General features: G+C 40.3%; 1 protein-coding gene across 30 annotated transcripts in view; it reads left to right on the forward strand.

Annotated features, from left to right (window-relative positions):
- LOC136437860 (FH1/FH2 domain-containing protein 3-like) overlaps positions 1-24,660 on the forward strand; it is a 91,277-nt gene that overhangs the window by 56,553 nt on the left and 10,064 nt on the right. For 5 of the 30 annotated variants that reach the window (XM_066432396.1, XM_066432397.1, XM_066432398.1 and 2 more), the window contains 26 exons: positions 623-728; positions 1,658-1,752; positions 3,896-4,007; positions 4,289-4,383; positions 5,030-5,113; positions 5,386-5,445; positions 5,640-5,701; positions 5,913-5,953; positions 6,121-6,244; positions 6,705-6,847; positions 10,545-10,607; positions 11,706-12,038; positions 12,650-12,724; positions 13,180-13,245; positions 13,511-13,600; positions 14,015-14,062; positions 15,137-15,187; positions 15,630-15,716; positions 17,188-17,415; positions 18,032-18,118; positions 18,580-18,819; positions 19,505-19,576; positions 20,096-20,179; positions 20,562-20,642; positions 21,247-22,380; positions 23,174-24,192. In XM_066432396.1, coding sequence (XP_066288493.1) covers positions 623-728; positions 1,658-1,752; positions 3,896-4,007; positions 4,289-4,383; positions 5,030-5,113; positions 5,386-5,445; positions 5,640-5,701; positions 5,913-5,953; positions 6,121-6,244; positions 6,705-6,847; positions 10,545-10,607; positions 11,706-12,038; positions 12,650-12,724; positions 13,180-13,245; positions 13,511-13,600; positions 14,015-14,062; positions 15,137-15,187; positions 15,630-15,716; positions 17,188-17,415; positions 18,032-18,118; positions 18,580-18,819; positions 19,505-19,576; positions 20,096-20,179; positions 20,562-20,642; positions 21,247-22,380; positions 23,174-24,192 — 4,680 coding nt within the window. Of the gene's footprint in view, positions 1-622; positions 729-1,657; positions 1,753-3,895; positions 4,008-4,288; positions 4,384-5,029; positions 5,114-5,385; positions 5,446-5,639; positions 5,702-5,912; positions 5,954-6,120; positions 6,245-6,704; positions 6,848-9,680; positions 10,279-10,544; positions 10,608-11,705; positions 12,039-12,649; positions 12,725-13,179; positions 13,246-13,510; positions 13,601-14,014; positions 14,063-15,136; positions 15,188-15,629; positions 15,717-17,187; positions 17,416-18,031; positions 18,119-18,579; positions 18,820-19,504; positions 19,577-20,095; positions 20,180-20,561; positions 20,643-21,246; positions 22,381-23,173; positions 24,193-24,660 lie in introns of those variants that run through there. The other 25 variants (XM_066432403.1, XM_066432424.1, XM_066432401.1 and 22 more) reach the window with 25 other exon arrangements.

Below are 24,660 nucleotides of genomic sequence, written 5' to 3' on the forward strand. Positions count from 1 at the left end.
CTTTACTGTAAGTCTAGCTCTGGCTATTGGAGTTATGCAAACAAAGAGTTCTTATGGGACATTAGCAATGCCCTGTCAAATTTGCAAAACTTGATTGATAGAAATGCACTTAAACCTGTTTGAAACTGATGTTATTTTCTTTACTCGAAGACAACAAAGAAAATTCAATGATAAAATGTAGGTGCTAAGTAAAGTGATTAAACTGTTTTTCTGTATCTTTAAGTGATACTAATGAAATGTTGACATCAGTGTGAGAAGTATTTAGGGTTGGCCCTACAGCTGTGTACGTTTCGTTTGAAGGGTTTCTGAGATGGCAATTAGCTAATGTTTTGGTACTGAAGAGTCTTCAAAAGCACTGTTTTGAGTTTGGCAGAAAAACTATAATACAGTAGCTGTTACTGATTTCAATGGTTACAGTAATATGAACCAACGGAGTGAAAAGAATGTCTGAATACCTTACAGTAGATCACCTTCAAATGAGGCAAAATGTAAACTTTTGAAAGGAATAACATCAAAGAATGACCTGGAAGAATATATGTTGTAATGAAGGTGCCCCGATGTTTTATTTTCCAACTGTTTCCAAAGACTGCCCTGATTATTAACTGTTATGTCGCATCTACAGGATGACAAAGATCTTGTTCACGAGTTCGTCAACTCGGAGGGCCTCACGTGTCTTATCAAGGTGGGAGCTGAGGCCGACCAAAACTACCAGAACTACATTCTCAGAGGTAAGACCTCTCGACTAAGATGTTACATTGGTCACTAAAAGCTTGCTGTTCCAAGACTTAGCTTTTTTATGTGTGACTGATTTACAATCGTTTAATTTTAGTCTTGGAATTACAGTCAGTGATATCTGGAAGAAGCTTTTAGAACTGTTGACAGATGTTAGATCTCAATGTTTAATGGCTTCTACTATATGTCACTTAGTCATGACCCCTACACTGTGCCAAGGGCAAGGTCGAGTACATGTACATCCCTTCTTCAAGTCAGAACTGTTCTTGAAAAGTGCTTTATTTGCTGTCATAGCATTCTTAGATGTTAAGACAGTAACATGTCTTTTTTAAAACACTGCATGTTGAATTAGCTAACATCACAATCGTCATAATATTATCTCTGCCAAAAACATTATTTATATGAATAGACCTTATCTGCAGTGGTGATGTCACCAGTGCTCTAGTCTGTTGTAGACAAGGACATCTCTTTGGAAAATCTTAAAGAGCATTTAAAATCCTTGCTGGTGTCATGGACAGATTTCCAATTAGATACAGCCAGATACTTCCTGTTGTCACTGTCAGCCTTGGAGGAACAAATTTGTGTCTGCTTTCAGCAAGGACATCTTCTTTAAAAGATCTTAGCATCCTGTTCTTCTTATGAAGACGGATGAAAAGGAGAGACAGTTGAAAGTTGTTACTGAGAGTTATTGATGGAGTGACAGTGATTTTTGAAAAGTGTTAAATCCTTTTGTCTATGCTGGGGTATATAAACTTTCTGAACTTAAGAACAACTACAACTGCAGTAGAACCTGTTGCTTGGTGGACTTTTTTTGTCCTACTCTTGATTCTTACTATTGCTTTGTGACAACTTGGTGGGAGCTGTGTTTGTAGGTGAGTGAATGTGTTTTGTAGCTACAATGTGTGACTGTGTTCTATTGTTACAGCCTTGGGACAGGTGATGCTGTATGTGGATGGCATGAACGGTGTCATCAACCACAATGAAACTATCCAGTGGTTGTACTCTCTCATCTCATCAAAGGTAAGGGTGTACATGTAGATAGATAGATTGCTACATGTCAATAATCAATAATTTCAACTCATAGCCAGTTAGTGTTCAGTTCAATTGAGTCAGCTAAAGCCATAATCAAAATTAAAACCCCAGGCTTCATAAGATCTCTAACTTCATCCCAAAAGTCTGGTCACAAAGTTTTGAGACACACAGGGAAATTAGCAAAATAGCAAGGTTGGTTATCTCTTTGACTTTATAAAACAACACAGAATAGAAGTAATGTGCATGTAGAGGAATGCATGCACTTTCATTGGCCTTTTGTAGCTTTGTTGTGGATTTAGCAACGTTAAAGACAATAGCTATCAAGATTTTCCCTGTACCTTTTTCAATAGAGAAACCACATCATCATTGGATAGCATAACCTTAAAGGTGACTGCTGTTTCTAAGAAAAATAGTGAATTGACATTTTTCCAACTTTGAACTGTTGTTTGTACCAGACCAAATTTATCTATTCCGCTAAGTAAAGTGAGGGAAACAGCTAAGACCTTTACTGTAGAAATCCATCAGCCTCCGGTACAAGAAACAGTTAAGAGGGGTTACTTCTGAAAACATCGACAGCTGGAAGTGTTGGCTTGATCCAGCCACTCTCAGTTCAATGACCTCTTAGACGTTGTGATATCTGAACCCAGGGGGGTCCTAGAGACAGGGTCGATGCCAAGAAGAGATAAACCTCAGACTATAAGGAGAAAAGCAATCACTGTGGTACAAATCAATACAGTTTTACTGACTGATAACATATTTATCGGACATGTAACTGTTATCGTTATATACAACATGTACTGTATGTATGTATGTATTCAGATATTGATACGGTTGTTTTTATTATACTATTTATATTATATCTACCCATTGGTTTATACTGTGTAGCATTTGTTATCAGATTTGAGACTTATCACGAAAACTGTCATCACTATCGTTATCACCAGTTTGTTTACCGTGTGTCCTTTTAATTGCTTTATGTTGTTAAACATTCTCCAAAAAAATGGTGCAAGAAACTATGAATAGTGTGGTGAATAGTCCAACATTTGATGGATAGGAATTCATTTCGTTTTTCATATCTTTTCTCTCATTTGCACTGGTGGGAAAAGCCTCAATGTGCATAAATGTGCTCCTGAAAGTGACATGGGAAAAAAGGATACACAATTACAACCTTTGTTGAAAATTACGATCCTGTCCCCATATTGTACGTTTACAAACTGATACCTGCAACAAATCAAATCACCTATTTACAGTGACAAAAGGGTTCCCAGGGGCTTTTTAATATCCTTAATCCCATCCCAATCCGGCTAAGTGTTTGGTACAAACAGTTGTTAAAAGAATAAAACTCCTGCAGCAGATAATCATTGTTTACTTCCCTTCACATATCAGTTGTTGATGTTTATATAACAGTAGTTATAATAAGTAGCCCTGTGTAGAATGTATTCTGTCCTCTTATTGTTATCAATAGACCTTTGATCCGTATGATAGAAGAAGCTTGTCCATGGTTCGAGCACATGCTAATCTAGACTAGTGGAAAATTTTGTCCCTGTTTTGGAACCTTCATCCAGTGCAGTATACAGACTGCTCTAAATAACATGAGTTCCAGTGGTCTCCAGAATGTGCTGAAGTCGGCATTCTGTGTTGTTGAAATGACAAGCACGGTCACGCAGTAGATATGGGATGACATCATATCCGGCAGCCTCTTCCAAGATATCATCGTCACCCTGTCAGCAAGATATATCTGTGGACTAATGATTGATGAGAATTCGGAGGAATGACTAGGTGACTTATCTGTGATTTAGACAGGAACTGGTAAGCTGGAAATCAACAAAAGAAGTGATGTCCTTCAGTGATGATGACATTTATTTGTCGACCAATCAAAACAGTTTTTCATTGAACAATCAGAGAGTCTTCTGACCAATCAGCAATGACAGTTACAGGTCATTGGACTGATGACCAATCAGTGAAATGGGTAGACCTCACTGTACTACACGTGTAGCACTGAGCTTGTAGAGTGCAACAACTACAGCAAGGTAGACTGATAGCTTTGACATTGTGCTTGGTCATATGTTTGTGAGTAAATGTACTGTGATAAAACCTTTAACTCAATATGCTTACTGTTATTTTTCCATAGTTCCGACTGGTGGTGAAGACCACGCTGAAACTGCTGCTGGTGTTTGTGGAATACACAGAGAACAATGCACTGCTCCTGGTCCAGGCTGTGGATGCTGTTGACAACAGCAGAGGTAGGCACTAGTCAGATGTTGTATAGAAGCATGTTTGGTCCAGATGATGAGAATCCTCAGACAAGTCCTCTCTATATTCTAGATGAATATTACTACAGCAGGTTGTCTCTTGCTGTATCATCAATAGACTTTGTTAGGGTTTGAGTCACCCGATAAGACATTGTAGATATCAAGACCACAATAGATGTTACATTCATAGGTTTTTGAAAGCAACTTCTGACTAGATAAGATACTTTTTTCTAGGGAACACTGTAACAGACAGTATTGTTTTGTGTTTGCAGGCCACAAACAATGGTCCAACATCATGGATGTGCTAAACGAGAGAGATGCAGTAGATACAGAGCTGCTGGTGTATGCCATGACACTGGTCAACAAGGTGAGATACATCAGTGTATCCTAAGAAAAACTACATTACAGCATGTACTATAGAAGTAAAAAGTTAGAATTTTACTTTTACCCATCTTCATCATGTATTTTGTAACACTGTCAGTGATGCCTCCTCCTCTTTGAAAACTTTAACGATTGTTCTTACATACGTTTATGAATGTTACACATCCAGGTAAGCAAATAGAGTAGTACAATTTAAACTTTACATCTGGATAAATTTCGATAAAAATCGGACGTTTCGGGCGTCCATCCGACTGCCCTTTTTCAACGAGAAGTTTACTTACGGATGCGTAAAGAATGTTAATTCCTAAGTTCTAAATAAACAAAAGGTAACGACTAAAGCGGTCTAAAAATGTTCAGATATAAATAGATGTTCGTTCTACAATACAAGGTATGTCAAAGCGGCTTAGAAAACATTAAATTCCAAAAACAGACCTATAATAGATTATCAAATACGTTTCAAAGCACTGTCCCATGTACTGGAAAGTTCGATCCGAAGGCCCCCTTTCCGGTTAAGTGATGGTCGATGGATCCTTTCATACACTGCTTCTTTGACACCACGTTCATACCATCGCGATTCCCTATCTATTGTTCTTACAATAAGAATTTTCTTCATGTATGCCTTTGTTTTCCAGACCCTGAATGCAGTTCCTGATCAGGACACCTTCTATGATGTCACAGATGCACTAGAGGAGCAGGGCTTGGAGAAAATCATACAGGTCAGTAATTATGCAGATGCAGCATGTCAGTAGTAGTGGTGTTATAGAATGTACATTATGTTTGTGCTTTATTGTGTATCTCCTAAGTATGTTCTTTTTCAAAACTAACTGTCTTGATTTCTGGTTGTAAGTTTACTTAACAAATGTACCCTGGGCTATACTTTGATGGTTTCTTGCAACTTGCCAAGCAAGAGTGATGATGCTTTTACTGTTTGTATGCTGTATTCAGTTTTGTACAATCTGATATTAATCTTTTTTGGTCCTACTTACAGAGACATCTAACCAAGAAGGGAAGTGATCTTGACCTTGTGGAACAGATGAAGATATATGAGGTGAGTGAGCAGTTCTTTTTTACATTCTAATCTGACCAAATCAACATTGTGTATACTTATCAACAATGAACATTGATAATTGATCCATTGATTTCAGTTACTGTAGTGAATGATATAGAATGATGGTATAGTAGTACATTCGGCATGTTGACATGGATAGAATTTTCACAGCTTGATTTTTTTTTCCTTTTCAGACGGCTCTAAAATTTGAGGATGGTGAAGAAAATATTCCAGAAAGTTCACAGAACACATTAAGGTGAGAGAACATTGTTCACTCTTGGTACTCTCTTTGGTCTTAAGGGGGTATTATAGAACAATCTGGAGACATCTGTATTGTCCATGTCATGCTGAAAACTACATGTAATAATTTCTGCTTCATAAAGTATGAACGTTCTTTGCTTACTTATTACATTTTTTAAAAAGGTTGAAACTCATCTAAAATACAAATTTAATTTCTTGAACTTCAGGAAAACAAGAAGAACTATCAGCCAAACCATCAGTGATGAAGGTAAGAAATGTTTTGTAAAATTTTGTGCACCTCACCAACATTAACAATCATGTGAACTGCACATTTTTGTTAACAAATACTACATCAAATTTTGTGTGTTCCAGTACCTGATGTTTTGGAATGTCACTGCACAAGATTGAAACTCGTTTTCTCGTATTTACTTCCAGCACGCCAAAGCCTGAGAAAGAGCAGACGACACTCGCTGAACGCAGGAGACTCCAGTCCAAGTCCAGGTGGAAAGGGGCGCACGGAAACAAAGGGGCGCGTGGAAACAGACGGGGAAACCAGAAGGTACACTTGTTTACCTGTCACTTTGCAGTGCTTCTTGTATAGATAGGACTGTAAAACACAGGACATAGCCATACAACAGTACACAATAGAGTGAAAACTGAGCGTGCTGAATCTCTTTCCAAATTTAGAATCATGTCCAGTACAAAAGATGCAAAATAAAGAAAGTTCTGCTGCAGTACCACAAAAAGTCACCAGGTGGCCCACAATTGACCTTTGCCTTGCCGAGACCTACCCACCTACCAAATATCAAACTAAAGCTTTGTATTATGCATCTTATTAGATAAGTCTAGCTGTAAGCTCCTTGCAATTCAGCCCCTGGCTGCAAAGTGTAGTTGGCCCTCCCAATAACAATACCAATGTTTGTAAGGTCCTGATGTGTAAGAAGTTATTTTTGTAAGGTCCTGATGTGAATAACTTCTTACACATCCAAGACTACAGCTGAGTTTTTATGTGTCCACAGGAGCAGGTACTCCGCTGACTCCGAGACCAGCGACGACAACGGAGACAAGAAGTCCAGGTACTCCTCCGGGGTGACGCGTCAGCCGCGGGAGTCAACCATCGACGAAGCGCCGAAACAGAACGGCCTGTCAGGGTCCACAGAATGTAAGTGCACGCCATTTGATAACGCTTCATATCAGGCCACACCTATTCAATTTGTTGGTTCATGAACATTATGTAAAATTTGATCATCTTAAAAACAGAGGGCTAGGAGGAAAACATGTGTCTGACTCTGTTCACTCCCTGGAGCTGTGTGTACCATGATACAGACTTTCCCCTCAGATTCTACTTTCATGTTCATATTCCAAACTAGAATTACTTTTTTAAGCACAAGAACCAAGACATTGAATTGGTGTGGCCTTAACCTTTTAAGTATACACTTCTGAAAGTTTTCTTATGTTCCAAGCAGGTGTTACTGAAGGATGGAAAAATTGGGATTGGTAAGTTGATCGGGATTCTGTCACTAGAAATTTGGCAGGCTGTCTTACCTTACATAGCGTCGTCACTCAAGTTTGCACACTGACGTACTAGTTCATTAGTAAAATCGATTTTTTATTTCAGGAAACAGGTTAAGACATCAATGCACATGTAGATGTTAACCCCTCAAAACCAAGTCAGTGTACCCCTACTTAACCCCGAACCTGCTAAGCGTTATTTGAACGGCAAACGCAACTTCAAAAGTCATTAGACACTGTAGAAAAAGTCACAGTTGTCCTTTGCCACATTTGTCACATTGCAGTCTTTGAAGTCCAGTCAACACAGCATGTCCCTTTGTTTATTAGGGCTGCACCAAATACATGTACTTTGCTTGGTTCTGACACTCCAACCTCAAAAGTTTGCTGAAAGATAAGATAAAATGAAAAGGAGGAAAGAAAACATGAAAGATGCTGTACATTTCTATTGATTTTAAAGGAAATTTACATAAAATTGTGAAAATTGTCAAATGTCAGGGCTTCAAATATCTGCAGAGAAAAAATGTGAAATGCCGGAAAAATGCAACATCTTGCAACTTTGGAAGCTACAGAAAAATACACACTTGGTATTACGAATTGCTGATGGCAAAGAAAGATAAATTCAATTTTTCAAGCCCTTATAAAAATATGCAATGTAACAGTTACCCAGACAACAAAATCTATCCAGTTGCTTGAGTTATTGTTACCTTTCATATTTTATTTCCTGGATGTCTGACCTTCATTGACGTCCCAAGCCCTGATAGTTTTTGCAACATGGTAAAAATATACCATACAGTGAACAGAACCATGTAAATGATTTGGAATGGCCTTAATCCACACCTCCCAACAGGGTGTGTCAACATCCCCAGCCTTGGTCCTGCACATGTGAGAACTTGGGCATCCCTTAAGCCCCACTTAGTCAAACTGTCCCCGTGTTTGTCATTCTCAGGAGGTCTCCTTTGAGATCGGAACCTTTCCACATGTGGAGAAACCTTGCAAAGATACTGTTTCTCCCAAGGCATGTTTGTAGTGTTGCAACTTTTGCCAGAAGTCAGGACTTTCCTTATACATGTATATGCTCTTGCAAAATATCAGCTTTTTTGAATGCAGGTTCAAGCCTCTTTACATGTTTATAAGAACTTTGCAAAGATACTTCATTTCACCTTATGTTGAACTTCATAGTGTCTAAAAGTTTGGCATAATTTTCACATCCTATCTATTTTATGTTTTGAATGCTTTGTTTTTTATTAATTAGTCCAAGATTTGCAACAGTGTGTCCATGTCAAAATGGCATGTAGTTACAGTGTGTAAGTTAAGTTTGTTTTGTGAACTAAATTTTGTCACAACTTTACTCAAGGAAGATACACATATAAAGTTTCTAGCTTCCTATTCCTTTAGTTGCTTGTTATATACAGCGCTACTTACATATGTTTTGAAAACAGGGGTCAGAAAATAGATGGTGTCAGATATGAAAGCAGACAGTTGCGCTAAGTGTAGCGTTGTGAGTCATAAGTTTCTCCAGATAGAACCTCAGCGCCTACGGTATTTTCCTTCACACGTTCTAGAATACTCCAGAGTGTTGGATGGAATTTTGTTGGTTACATTTCTCAAGTCCTACGTAGGCCTCTACGTCATTCTTTGACTGTTTGTGACAGTAAGGAAGGCTGCAGATATACTTTTAAAGATGAATAGCCATTGCTACCTTGAAAATGAAACTGACTTCAGCATTTCCCTAAGTCATTACCCCCACTGCTGTTTGTTGTCGCTAAACATAAAACTTGGCCTTGGTTTGTTCAGTAAAGACGCTATCAGAAGATTACGCGATATCAGAAAGCCACAAGGACTCAAAAGCCTTGGTTTAAAAAGAATTATGTCAGGCGGACGTCACTGAAAGGTCCAGATCTTTCCGGATTAAAAAGCGAGTGACGTGGATTTCTATTCCTCAGAGATTAGCTGGTCAAGGATGCCTGAGTGTTTGCCTCCCCATTCATTGACATGAACATGTGAACAATTTTCCTGACAACACATTCTGACATTTGCTTGGCACATGTCGCTCGCTGAGATGCCAAGCTGTAAGAAAAGTAGGTGGCTGTGCATTTAGACCGAGACATTTGAGCAACTTCGAAACAGTCCCTCGTATCGTATATAATGAAAACAACAAATTGTAGTATTCCACAGGCCCAAAATGTATCCGAAGTCTTGTAACATAGCAGTGAAGCATTTTGTTTTGAACATACTATTGTCAACACAATGTCTTTCGGATAATCCATTCGTCTGTACACATACAGTGTACTTGATATCTAATATGTACTGTGTACTTAAGGGTGCTAAATTAGCAGTGATATTGAAAATCATATTAAGGATCATTTTTACTGATTGGTAAGAAAATTTTTCCCAGTTCCATAAGGGTCAGACTGTAATGTCACAGTTTTAAGATGTTATAGTTTCAGCTTTAGTGTTTTGTAGAAAACAAAAAATCTATTTTCACTGACTCGTCATCATCTCTCTGTGGTCAGTGCCCTGTGCAGTATGTGACTCAGAGTATATTTACCGACGCCATGAAAGTCACCACCACCACACGAGAAGTGGGTTACGTACGAGCAGACTTGACCTCTTTCTGTCGGGTCAGGCTTGCTCGGTCCTTCTATTTGCTCTTGGCAACTACGGGCGTCCCTGCCCCTGTTTGCAATCTTGATGGGGGGCTAAATATAAAACAAGACTCAAGTTTCCAAAAAGACCCATAGTGCACAGATCCTGCGAACAGAAGTCTCTGTGGCGTCGCACGACGACAACACGCAAAAAGAAGGAGGAATTACTTGTGGAGTTGTTGCTCGCTGGTTTGAGGGAACTGGCATTTTGATTTGAGGCCTCCAGGCATTCCATCCCCTCGGTCAGCTGACTTGTCGGGAAGGTGTGATTTCTCAAGAATCCAAAGCAGTGTGGCTCAGTCGAAGGTTCCGATGGGTTGAATCATGCCTCATAGATAGCTCGGGCTCCCTCCTTGTTGTGATTTATACAGCGGATTTCTCGGATCCACTCCCCACGCAGTTTGGGTAGCCAAGATGTTGGGACCGATGGAGGAAGGTGGGTAGTCGGTGGAACACTGTGGTTTTGCAGTTGTTTGACATGACAGGGTTTTTCTTTGCGTGTACTGACATCTGTCGGATTGTGGTTCTTCGGGGCAGGTCTATATTCAGCTGATGGTGCTTTTTGGCAAGTCTCTTGCCTGTGGGCACATACAAACTATCACAACTCTTGGAGCACATACACGGGAGACTAAGCACTGGAAAGTTTCTAACGTATAACTAGATGTCATATTGATGTATTGACGATTTCTCGTTTTTCCACAGCTGGCAAAAGAAGGTCCTGGCGAGACCGAGTATACGGTGGTCAGGAAGAAACGAGTAGCAATAGTAAGAATCCCTTCTCTCTACGCTCGCTGCATTTGCTGCTATGTACCACAGCTGCGCCCGTGCATGTAACTTGTACATCTGCTATGTATTTTCTACATACTTGTAAAGATGCATGGTATGTTTTATGCCTGCATACGGCATCACTGGAATAACGCAGTTGATAAGTCTATTATCACAGTGGGTTACCACAGAAGCGTAATCCAAGTCTCGGAATGTCGTGTGGGGAAATTAGTCGGTAAGATATTGGAGATTAGGTGCCCAGGATAAGACATGATGTAGCAAGTGGTGGGTTGAGATCTAGCTTGCACAGCAGATCAGTGTTTACTCCTGAAGTCAAGCCAACAACGTCCCCTTGAGAAAAGCTCACGTAATGAAAACCTCCAGCCGCAACCTGCCCCTAGGACGGAAGAGGTCACGGCTATTTGTGGACCGCCGTTACGTCGCTGTTACTGCACGACAACTTCAGAATGTCTCGCGATGACGTCTTATACTGCATGACGACTGCAATATATTTGACCATGTCAGGCTTTGAAATATCATTACGTGATCACTAAGTGTTTTTTTCTAGAGATGATCTTAATGTCATAACAGTTGACAAGTATCTAGAATTTTGCTGTCCTTACTAAACTTCTACTGCAATTTTACACAAAGTTTATATATTGTCTCAAGAATAGCTTTTATTAGACAAATCTTAGATACCTTGCAGAGTGTAAGAGGAATAGGCCAGGTTTAATGGTTATTGAAAGATTCCATAAACTGACATGGTCAAATATATTGTAGACATGATGGCTTTGACAGAAAGCTTAATGTATTTGTCTCTTTATATATGCTGGACTTCTCACTATGCTTGGACTTGTTTGCATCATATAAATCAACTTTTATTGCTTCCTTGAAGCTATGCTTGAACTTGAAATCTGAATGCTTCAGACCTCAAATCTTTTAACTTAAAGTTCTGTGTAGTACATGTATCATAATCAAATGCTTTTCTGTAATTCCTGCACTTCCACCTGTTTAAAAATGTCTTCTATTCTCTTCACTGTCTTATCTACTTTGCCTTTAACACCTTCTTCTTCTTCTCCTCTCCTTCTGGCGTCTCAGGCGGTGGATATAACCGCGGCTACAGGTCGTGGCGGGAGGAACTCTCCAAATTCGACCACATTCTCGGCACAACTTATGGCATCTCCGCTAACCGCCAATCTCGCAATAAGACTAAGACTGACTCTGACAGCGACATCCTACGCAAAGACAAGGACAAAAGCGAGGAAAAATTGAAGAAAAAGGAGGAAAAGAAAACAGAGGAGGCGCCGACTAAGAGGGGTACCTTTTACGACATCATGAAGTCCCTAGAAGACAAGAAAAAACAAGAGCAGGAGCCCAAGAAGACCCCCGAGGAACTTGAGGAGGAAAGAAAACTTGCTGAAGAGCAGAGATGTAAGACCGAGGAGTTGGTAGCAAATTTCAAGGGATAGCTGTAATAGACTTGACTTGACTTGGCTTTAGAGAATTTACTATAAAAAGGTTTGAAGTAACTGGATACATCCACTGTTTCAGTTAATAAGTGTAATGGCTTGATCCTAAGAAAGTTTGACGTCTAGTTTGTTGAACATGCAGCAACATCAGGACAGGCATGAATGTGCACGGAAAGTCTTGAGCCCAACTTTACAAGCCTTTAAGACGAGAATCGGTGTTATACTTAAAAGCAGATGTCAAGCTAACATGTACAATGTGGTATCACCATTCTTCATATGCTTATCGCACGTCCATCGCAGAACCTACGGTATTGTGTTTTGATTTTTGCAAAGCTGGATAAGCACCCATGCAATAGGGAATAACTCACTATCATGGTAAACTGCGTAAGCGTTCAAGCTGCATCTTTCATTACTAAAACCTTTTCTTCATCCCACAGGTTGCTAACACCTTCCATTTCACAGCAACATCAGTCGCCGCCACCTAAAAAGATAACATCATGCATTTTCTATGACATTTCATCATCACTAACCACTGAGGAATTTTCCAGCTAAACCCCAAACTTGTTTCCCCAGTGAAAGAGGTGTATGCAGAGGAGGCCAGAAAAAGATGGAAAGAGAGATATATGGAGGAGACAGAACTGGTTAGATGTAAGAGCCCTTTCTCTACTTCTATTCCACACTACAAATACTGTACAATCACATATGTGTTTAACACTGTAATGTTAATATTACAAGTGAGGGCATACACAAGCATGTTGTGTGGTTTTAGAAGATACTATTTTTTTTTAGTACTACCGTTGTGTATTAGCTGTTTAAGGCTCCAGTATGTTTACAGTACTTAAACAAGTACAGTCATGTATTTTGGGCCTGGGTTGTATTCTTCTACTGTAGCTAAAACCAGCTATTCTGAACATCTGCAACGTTTATTAGCATGTTAACGGTCATTTCAGAATGTGATTAGTTCTCCATGCAATTGTGCAAACTTTAGAATAGAACTTTAGAAGGGAAACTCTGTTTTCGTAAAATGCTATTTTTCCTTGCTGTGCCTTTCTTTGTTGTTTATTTGTTTTTCTCTTTCAAACTTTGTGAACTTCTCACAACAGCTGACCCAGACTTCTGGAAAAAGGCTGAAGAAATACAGCAAAAAAGAAAAGAAGAAGCAGCAAAAGGTGTCCTTTTTCTTCTCCTTTTCTGACTTTTACTAGTTTTAGTGCTTTTTGGTCTCTGAGTCTCTGTAGTTACATGTGCCTCTAAGTACTTAAATCTGTTATATGCACAAAGTCATGTGTATACAAATGTCAATTGTCCTATCATTGATAGCTCCCCATTACAGGGTCTTGTGTTGATATTTGCTAATTGTGGTAATTTTTTTATGATGACTTTTCTTATACATGCATGTACACGTACTTGTACTTAAGGTTGTTCTAATTTCAGCTTCCTACCAACGGCAAACACACTCGTGGAGGGACGATGTTGCCAAGCAATTAGAACATTCTAAAAAGCTAGAAGAAGAGGAAAGAAAAGGTTACTAGAAAAGTTATTACTAAATATTTGGGCGCCTAGCATGATGGTCTTAAGTTGGTGAATGTGTTGAAGAGACGAGCATGCTGTTAGAGTTATAGAATATATATATAGTTATAGATAAATATTATTATTGCAGTGTGCTGTGTACTAACCACATCTACTTGCAAGACTATAGGAAGGATTATTAATTATGATAGTAGATTTGCTTGAAAGTGCTAGACCAAGTGTGTTTTTTGTCTTGAATGCACAATGTACTTACATGTATTTCACTGCTATGATGTTGTGAATACACTATATGTTATGCTAGGACTATTTTCGTGAAACCATGTACTGTGACTATTTGATTTCTTGTGGTAAGAATTTTACTAGATGTTAAATATTTATAGTCTGGTTCCTTACCATTTTCCTCATCAGTTGCTGAGCTGGAGAGACAAAAGAGAGAAGAAGAGAGACGTGAACTCTGTAAGCATCTATTCAATATGCTCTCTCACATTTCTAGTTCAGTTTCTGCTCACCTAGGAAACACTATAGCTGGGTGTTGGTGGAGGATTTTTTGCATGCTGATGGCTGGGAAATTAATGACTATTGACAATGGATATCATCGTCAACATGTTTTGTATTACACTGCGTTTTCTATACTGACCATAACTTACATGTTATCGTAAGATTTACTACATGTACTTACATGTCATGGTGGTCACTCTTTATTGTGTGGTTTAAAACAAGCATGGTTTATCAATGGTGTAAGGTGGTCAGTGCAGTTGAGAGAATGCTGCTTTGTCCAATAGCATGCATGTCGGGTGAGCGACAACAGCTGGGATTCGAACTCCCAACCTCTTGATCCAGAGGAAAAGTAGCTATCCACTGGACTATGCACACATGTACATGCTACTTGTGGTCATTCTCCATTGTATATTTTGCTAACTGCAACTATATATGCTTGGTGGAGCACAGAATTACAGTAAGGATGTGAAGGACGTTTAAGTACGTCATTTAATTTAACATTTCTGACTCTAAGATACTATATTTTGTTTGAGTGCCTTCTCTACAGTTTTCCAGCATGGTTTTGTACTAGCTTGCTGCTTTCCATTGTTATTTCATTTTTTCAACCAAGCTTGATTTTGTATTTACTGGTATTCCATGGTTACTCACTGCTGGTTTTTTTGTGTGTGCAAACATGGTTGGGTATTGATTTGATTCTTTCCATTGTGTGTTTTCATTGAAGCATGGATACACACATGTATACATGTAGGTGGCATCTCTCCATTTAGTGTTTTTATGCATGATTAAAGCAAGGATGAAGTCAGTACTGTTCCAACACACCCCACAAATCTTACTCTACAACATACATTTGTATACATGTACCTTGTATACACAAACATGTTCTCATTTCTTGATTTTTTGTGACTACACTGTGTAGATGATTTATAATATGCAGTGTCTTTGGACACAGACAACTGTGTTGACACATACCACATTTCTCCATTCCTGTCCCCTGTCTGTGTTCACATCACTGTGTTCTGTATACGCACACAGTTCTCCTGATGGGAGGCGAATTCCCAGTCTTTGAAGATTGGTCCCGCGATTGTGAGAAAAGTTGATCAGCATGGCTTTGGCATTTCTATTGTTCTGCTCTGTCTGATTCGGTGTTTAAGCTCTAGAAGTCATTGTAACTTCGGTCACTTTAGAAGACGCAGAAAAAGACTGGAAAGTTAGGAAAAAGAGACCAAATTTGACAGGGCAGCTGGTAAATGTATAGTTTGCATGGCTTTGGTACATCAATTTGTCACCACTATTTCTAATACCTGTAGTCTGTATCTTACTCATACTGTACATGCAGGTCTAATATAGTTGTTGTGATTTTGAGTGTCCTATTCATAAGTTGATTTCATTAGTTTGGTACATTTAGTTTAACTTCATGTACATGTACATGTATGTGTAACCAGACCATTAGGATATACATGTAGTACTATTTGAGTTAAAATTTTTCTCAGGACAGCTTCTATAGATTTGTCATTTTTGTCCCTAGCTCTTCCACCCGTTGAGCCTAACGACATTCCACTGCCTGAAGCTGCTTTAACCGAACCACGTGACAAACCTGACGCTCTCGACACTCGTAAGCTTTCGTAGAGGCTCAATCTGTCCCAATCTTAGCTCTTAAGGGTTTGCTCCTAGAACTGAGATAAGGAGAAAGTCCCTGGAGCTTAGGCTGTGTGGTAGTGAATACATGGAGAGCAAAGATGGCCTTGTGATGAAAAATATTTCATAAGTGTCATGATGTAATTGTCAACAAATTTGCTACTTACATGTACTTCACCGAAATTGAAAGATATCTGTCGCAACTATAGTTCATTGAAACAGGCTTTTATATGACAGTTTCAACATTCGCCATGTTGGAGTACAGTGTGTGTTAGCTAAACATAGCAACATGTTGCTGCTGTAATCCAATTACCAACCAACATGGCCATTGGGGGATTCAAATTTTAGAAATCACAATGCCAATGAAAAGCCTCTGTTGCTTCAAACATTACCTTTCCTATTGGTTAAATTTGGCTAATGTTTTTTATATCATTCCATTGACAACCTGTCTTCAAGATGCAAATCTTTCAGAAATTAAAATGCTCTTTGCTTTCCATGTTGTTAGTCCATATCTGCATCAAAACGACTTTGATAATTCTTCCTAATCTTTTGGACCCCTACTATGTACTAGTATTAACAGAGTGATATTTGGACGGTTGCTTAACAGCAGTGTTTGCCCCTGAGTCAGAGATTTGCAGACTCAGTGACCACAGTGTCGGAGATTTGTCCATACATGCAGATATGATGGCATGTAAGCCTGCTTAGCTGCTGTCACATCTGTGATAACATCTTATCAGAAGAAGACAGAAATAGCTACAGTGGTTTCTTGTTGACAGTCTTGATTTACCAAACAAAGTCGCATGACTTCGAGCTAACGTTTTGGTACGCTGTTGACAATGACTGCTTCTGCATAGAACAGTAATTGAGTAAGTCTTACTCCAAGTCTCCCTGCAGACAAAAATGCACTTTTCTTCCTCGGATCTGGATATATGCTTGTTTTCTTCCAACTTCATTTTGTAAAGAGCTATTTGAGAACTGTTGAATTGACACTGGTACTTAACTACGGAAGAGCTTGGTAATTCTAATATGTGTCCTGCCTTTCATCTCATTGGACAATGTGAAATTTGTCTGTCTCGACAATTTCAGTGATTTTTCTTACTACCAGGTTGCATGCTTTGTAACACAAACTTAAGGCGCATGTAGTGCTTCCTAACAAGTGTAACCCTGGCTAAGCACCTTGGTACCTTTTCAACAATATAGATTTTTTTGCACTTTTTTACTAGCTCAGTCATTGTGGAAATGATGGTCAACTTGCAAGGGTCTTTTTCCTTATAATAATGCAGGGACGCAATTTGAAGTTTCTAAACATTTGCTTTATGCCCACTTTTCCTTGTGACGCATGGGTCTAGTGGACTATTGTTGCTCGCAAGGTTATAATGAACCAAGTACGTTTGAAAAATAAAGGGCATCGGCAAATACTTTTTGTCTTGTGCTGTCTCTGGCCACAGTGGCAAATATGCCCCAGTCAGAGGAAGACACAGAGCTGGAGACGGAACAAGAACCTGAGTATGATGATGATGAGTTGGTTAATGGTGATGATGATGAGGAAGATGCAGAAGAGGAGGAGGAGGAAGTAGAGGAAGGTCAGGAGTGTGATGAGGACATGTCGATAGATAACGAAGATGAGGAGTCCTCCGCCGCACAAGACAAACTAAGAACACTGCACATCGATGAGTGTAAGCTTCTGCTCTGTCGCATTTCTTTCTGTCGCATGCTTTTGCTGTGTTACTTTTTCCTGTGCAATTTTAGTCTTTGTATCTATTTTATCTTATCCTTTCTCTCTTTGCTCTATCTTATTTTATCCTTTCTCTCTTTGCTGTCTGTGCAATCATGTATCTATTTGTGTGTGCTTTCTACATGATTCAATTTTAGTTTACTTTTATTGTGAACTTTTCTTGTGATGCTATGCATTCTTTGTGTGTACTCTTTTTGCATACCATAGCTTTTTAGTCTGCTTCTAGAACTGATGTTCTTATCACTTGTACATACACAACGTAGTAGGCTCAGTACATTTAGCTGTACAGTAGTGTAAGGCAATGTATGCTTTTTCATTGTGGTACCCTTCATGTATTCTTGTTCATCTTGCTACTGTGTACCACAATAGTTGCTTTTTAGTAATCTCCAAACAGATATTGGAAGGGGATACTGGACCGTTTCTTGATGGCCCTGTTTTTCCTGATACAACCTTCAGCAAAAATGGGGATGTCAACAAATGTCACAATCTTTTCTCCCAACATCTGCTTGGAGATTAGCTTTTAGTCATGTGCCCTTGGCTCCTCTCCATCCTTTCAGCTGATCTCCAGCCGTCTGAACCATCCTCACCACAAGACACAAATGATGAGCTAGTGTTCCCATCCCCTGACAATCATGACACCGAATGTGAGCTCCCATCTTGGTTCATTGCCATGTGATCCATGACGCCAAGTTGTATCCGTCACTGTCTGCTTGTTTGATTGATTTTAATTTTTCTGTAACTTTTTGTCTTTGAAGCATGACACCCGGCACAATTCATATGGTACTAGTGTTTCACAGGAATTCTTAACATTTCTTCTGAGTGGTGTTTTTAAGGTCACCTGTGTAATCTTCATAAGTTTGTATGCATTTACATGTAGATATAGAAATCCTGAAAGATTGGTCGAAAAGGGGAAAATTGAAGTGTACCAAAAGCTTGCGATACCATTTGATACCAACACGTAATTACGGTAGTAGACTTAATAGAAATCATGTAAAGACTTAATTTCACAAGAAACTTTTTCTTTCTTTCACTTCTTTATTTGAGATTACTGAACACATAATTGCTTCAGCTTCTTTTACCTCTAATATTATTGTTCTCATACCAGCTATCCATTCCACACCTGGAGAAGCCTCACCTGTCATTCCCGATGAGCTTCTGCCTGATAACATTGACGAGTCCCCGCCTATCTCTGTCGATGAATCTCCGCCTATGTCTATTGGCGAGTCTTCACCCGTCACACTTGACGAGCTCTCGCCAAGCATTCCTGATGAGCCTATCACTTTTGACTGTCCAACTATCATTCTGGACGAGCTTCCGCCTTTACCACAAGTAGTTGATGATGAGAGTAAGCTTTGCATTTCATTAATCTTAACCATAACTTGTGCTACACTTCAAGCTGTCAGAGTTAATATTCACACATCCTGTTGTCCCTTGCTTAGCTTTGAATAATCCCTGGCTTGAAGACTTTTTAAATGATTTCTCAGTTGCATGAACCTTTGGGCCTTTATTTGTAACAAGGCATTAAACGTTTGGGACTAGCCTCTTGAAAAACACCAAACCTTCTTGTTGCATAACAACAGTTACTGTGAAACAGGATTAATGGGGAAGATTCTTTTACAGACTGAGTAAAAGAAAAGGGACCATTTCCCATATGTACATGATTATGTTTGTATCCATACTGCCATTCTCATGCGTTAGAGGTTGCATTATAGTTAAACATGTAGGTTTTAGTCTAACTCATCAGTTCCATTGATGGCATGAGAGGTATTTTGTTTAATGTTGTGCCAATCATCTTTTGTGTCTAAGAGGGCACCTGGTATTTTGCAAAGTCTTTCTCTGTTGTTAAAGTACTTCGTAGCAGTCACAGGTCACAGTCAAGGTGTAAAAACTGTGAGAGACTAATCACATAGTCAAAGAAGAAGATGACTGTCAATGTTTACTTTGTTTCTAATCTTCTGTTTCTTGTGTTTTGTATCTTCTCCTTTCTTTTCATCCTTGTCCCCCTGTGTGTTTCCTGAACTGTGCAACAGTCTCCCCACCCCCGGGGTTGTATCGTGTTGAAAGAACTACCGAGAGACTCTCGGGACAGACCGAGTCCAAATGTAAGCCTTTACAAATGCTTGGTGTGTGGTACAGTTTGCATTGGTGTCAAGGTTTTCTAAGATGTATCTGCTTGAATGTATCATATTGTCAGTGGGTTCACTTTTTCTAATCATTGCCATTGTTACATCATGTGACGTACTCTATGTTGTGCTATACTGACTGAAACTGAAAGTTCCCAATGGGTAACATTGTTTGCTAATAGTATTTGGTAATCCATGTTGACTGCATACCCCTTCATACAGCATGCACCAAGTATGATTATGATAATTTTCATACGCCTGGAGAGAACAGTTATTGATAGCAAACTTAGGTGTGCTGTGTATATCAATCACGTCGTTCCGTCAACATATTTGTGTTGCCCTGTATAGTTTTTTCCTCTATACATTATTCTATATCTACATTTGCACTAGACCATACATGTAGTTTACATTTATACTAGACTGTAGTATACATTCATCTCCTGTACAACTTGCTTCTGTTGGCAATCCTTCTCATGTCCCTTCCTAACTAACCCACAGCGCCTGAGCCCGATGAAGTTTTTGAACAGGAAGACCAAAAACCAACATCTGAATCAGATGACGTAGAAGCTGCTTTATTAAATGGTGACTTCCCAGCTTTCCTTCATACTTCCTTTTCTCATACTTTGCAGTTTTCTTTCATATTTCTTTCATTTTCATAATGTATTCTTTCATTGCCATAATTGATGGCTTAATGACATGTCTAAATGTTATCAATATAGCATCACAAACTTTACTTTGTTCGCTTGTCTACAAACTTTGTCTCTATCCTTTTAGCTAGGAATACAAGATCATCCCCAATTGTAAACTTTCAGTCCATTTCTCTAACATATACCCAATTTACATTGTAATTCTGCTCTCCATAATGACTTGCATATAATAACCCATGCTTTAAATGCTCTTCCCCTTTTCTGTGTCTCTTCTGTCCTTTTCGTTGCTTTCTTCTGTCCGCAACCTCGTCTCCCAGCATTGACGGTTAAGAGACCTAGGAAACTCTCTAGACTAGAATCCCTCAAGCAGAAACGTAGAGAGGCTGAGGAAGAGTCTTGTAAGGTTCCCCTCCATGTGGAGTGTGAATGATTGACAGCTGTTACAGACGATATCTTACCTGTAGTTCCGACAGGGAATGCTGTGTGGTGTGCCTTCAACAGTTGCAGTGCTGCATGGCAACTTCGTTGACATGGATACAGATTTACTACTACAGTAGTTTGTTTATTGTACATGTACATGTACATGCTTTCCTTCATCGTATTGACCTATTTAACTGCATGCAGTTAGACTTAGTAAAATTGTTACCCGAAAATAACACTCTGACTTGTTCACTTGAGGTTTGGAAAGACTCTGGCAATTTAGAAAGAAACTGTATATCTATAAGCTTCATATTCCATTTTGATTTTGAATGTCTTTCACATGTCCTTTAGAAGTGTATGCTTCCCTTTATTATTTCTGTCGCGACTTTCGTAGAGACATGGAAATTCCAGATTGCTCAGATGTCTTTCCAAACGTTCAGGGTCTGGTGTTTGTAGACCTTCTAACTTTACCTTTGCAGGTTTGTAGCGTGGGTGCTTCTCATCAGAAAAGCTGCGGTACTAACTCTGGTGGTTCCTGGCAGTGTGTACTGTACACTTACACCAAAGTTTTTTCTGTTGTAGCCTTGACCAATGGACAGGGGTCGATGCCCCGACAGTCCCGGCGGGAGAGAATGGCGGCGCTACAGAAGGAGCAGATGGCGATGGAGAAGGACAAGGACGAAGGTTCGAGATTTCTCAGTGGCACGGCTAAGACTCGTTCCTCTGCCTTTATCACTCTGTCGCGGAGCCAGAGCCAGCCTGAGTTTGCCACGAACAAGTTGAACAGTGCGCTGAGGGACATGAAGCCCTCCCTCACTCCCGCATGGGAGGAGGACTCCAGTTCAGAGTCTAGCTCAAGTTCGGAGACGAGGGTCTCAAACCCTCACAGAAAACCTTGGCAGGAAATCATTTCTTCCGATTCGCAGAAGTACGAACGAAACGGTAGACCCTCGTTCTCTTCCAGAAGGTCCTCCAGAGACTCGGTCCAGTCCGAAACAAATTCAGAATCAGACAGACAGTCATGGCAAGACTCAAACTCTGACTCCAGATACACCAGCAATGAGCGCAAATCCTCGTATAGAAGAGCATGGGAGGACAGGGACTCTGACTCTACAAAGTCAGGGTCTAGCTTCCACTATTCTAAATCTGATTCTGTACTCTCTAGATACAGTAACAACAACAACAGGTCCAGTAGCATGAATGGGCCAGAGTGTGGAAACAAGGACTCCTCACAACCTAAACATGTGTACACTAACCACCAAAACGAGCATGCCAATAGAAGAGTAGTGTCCAAGGCCGTTTTTGTGAACGGGGACGACAGAAAGCCGAATGGCCCCGTAATCGCTAAACCTGTGTATCTAAATGAAGAAGGTGAGGGCATGAATGGCCACGTAGAATCTGACATTCCTCCCCCATACGTACCCTCGAGCCGTTCCAAACTTACCAACGGATCAGTCGAGTCTGCACGGAGGTCGTACGATGATTTTAGGGCTGGCATGAACGGAGAGGGCCTGGTGCGTTCGCACCGGAGCAGCATGGACAGATACCACGATACCACTAGAGGCTTGTCTGGTAGCTCTTCCACTGATTGCATGGCTGATGGCACCACTAGGAGTTCTGAGGTGGTGGACAATAGGTCTTCTTCTCCACTCTTGCATGCCAGTGGGGAGCATGGTGCACCCGGTGGTAGAACCTCTGCAGGGTCTCGGAGGCGTGGTGGGTGCCGGCACGGCTTTTACCTTTGCTTTTTGTTCACCATAGTACCTCCCCCCATACTCACTGTACTCACCTTAACAACCCACCAACTCACCCTTTGCATGTCAAACCCTGCATGGTTTTGTTCAATCCCAGTGTTGTAGATGTGTTGCAGTGTTTGAATTCATCGTGCACTTTTTTTTACTCTATATACGAATCACCAAATCAAGCCTTTTGATTGAAAAGATTAAGAACAAGACACTGGATTGAACAAATTAAAACGAGGGCTTGGTATGCCATGATTACCACTAGCAATAATGATGATGAATAACCCTTAGTCATGATCTAGACTCAATTTATTTTCTTACGTAAGCCTGGTAATGTTTAACCTTCTCCCTGCTGATAAAGCCTTTTGGTACCAAATCTGTATTGGTCATGACGTTAGGCAGCAGGGAAAAGGTTAATGAAAGCAGGTTTACTATATGTTTAATCCCAAATTAAACCTTCACTAATCAGCATGATCCAAAGTAATTTTGTATCCTAAAATAGAATAAAGAAACATTTCTAGCTCTTTATAACCTCTCAATTTTTAAACTTCTCGATTGATAGAAAATAATAACTGAAAGTTTTAAACGTAACACTAAGTCGTAAGTTATAAAAATTGATTAATGAACTTTCTTTAACCATCTCTTTGCTGAGGTTGCCCTAGGCTTCAAATTTGTAACCCATATGCCTTAAGCAGCATTGAGAAGGTTAAAGACATCTCTTTTTGCTTATTGAATAGTCAGTGATTTGGTAAATGTTCTTCTTACAGATGAGAGAACGGAGAGTGTCTCGGATGAACCGGTGACACCAACAAGTCCAGACATGGGTCCAGTCTCTCCCTCCGCTCAGTCCGGTGGCCTAACCAGCAACAAACGCTGGATGCTTGCCATGTTTTATGCACAGAACAGGGAAGGCAAGATGGGGGACGAGGACGAAGACAGTGATGACAAGGAGGAATCAAAAGAGGCAAAGGAAAAGAGAAGACTGTCTATCGAAACATCGGAGACCATTTCCAGTCGGATGGAAAAAGTGCAGCAGAAACAGAAAGAGGACGTGTCGAGCCCGACGGAAAAGAAACAGCCCGAGATCACGTCCAAGGGGAAGGTTGCTGCTGTTGCGGAGAAATTAAAATCTGGTGCAATACTTGACGAGGACAAGATAGTGAACGGTCTTCAGGCCATGAAGGTGGAGGAGAAGAAGGAGGAGAAGAAACCCCCGCCTCCGCCGAAGAGCGAGCAAGACCAGCTCTGGGAAAACCTGATGAACACAAACAGGGAACTCATAATCAAAGACATGGACTTTACAGACTTGATTGGGGACGATGATGCGGACGTTCTGTCGCCGTTTCACGGGATGTCGACGTCGACAGACGGATTCCCGCCTCGCCCTCCTCCCAACTTGTTCGGTGGCCCTCCCCCTCCTCCATGTGTATTCCCGGGTGGAGTCCCCCCTCCCCCTCCCCCTCCTGGCATTCCTGGGGCACCACCACCACCCCCTCCCCCATTCGGTGGGCCACCCCCACCCCCCGGGGCACCCCCACCCCCTCCTCCTCCTAAAGCCCCAGGGTCGGGCCACCTCGGTCCCGCGCCCAAGAACAGTGCCATTCCAGCGAAGAAGAAGAAAACAGTGCGGTTATTCTGGAAGGAGGTGAATCATTATGTTCCGCCCACGGTGGCCAATGCTAACAAGGAGAGTCTATGGGACACGTTGAGAGGCGTCAAGTTTCAGTTGGATACGGACAAGCTGGAGCATCTCTTTGAGTCCAGAACCAAAGAGCAGACACCAAAGGTATGTAGCATACACGTTGTAAGAAGAACCCATTGTTCTCGGTGTTGGCGAGATGAACCTGTTCAAGGTTCTAGGATACATGTTGTAAATGTAGTTTACTAAGCTAACACCCTTTAGATTGGTCAAATTACAGTCCAAATGTCAATTTTGTGTGATTGGCCCTCAGAAAATTAGCCATAATCATGCAACTTTACAAAGTGGAAAAATGTTTTTAATCATTCTGCTACTAGGAAGGGTTCAATGCTATGCTTCAGATAATGTATAGTGAATATGACATACTTTAGACGAAAAATTCATGCATATCTGACAGTAATGAAAATTAAGAGAAAATTCAAATCAAAGCAGCTTAAAGATTGTTTCATTCATGCTAGAGACATGGGTCAAATAAGACCCAAAGTTAATTCAATTTTCAACACTGCCACAAACATGCATAGGAACTGCACATATCCTACAACGTACTTGACATTG

Source organism: Branchiostoma lanceolatum, chromosome 7 (genome assembly GCF_035083965.1).
Source record: "Branchiostoma lanceolatum isolate klBraLanc5 chromosome 7, klBraLanc5.hap2, whole genome shotgun sequence".
NCBI classification, from domain to species: domain Eukaryota; kingdom Metazoa; phylum Chordata; class Leptocardii; order Amphioxiformes; family Branchiostomatidae; genus Branchiostoma; species Branchiostoma lanceolatum.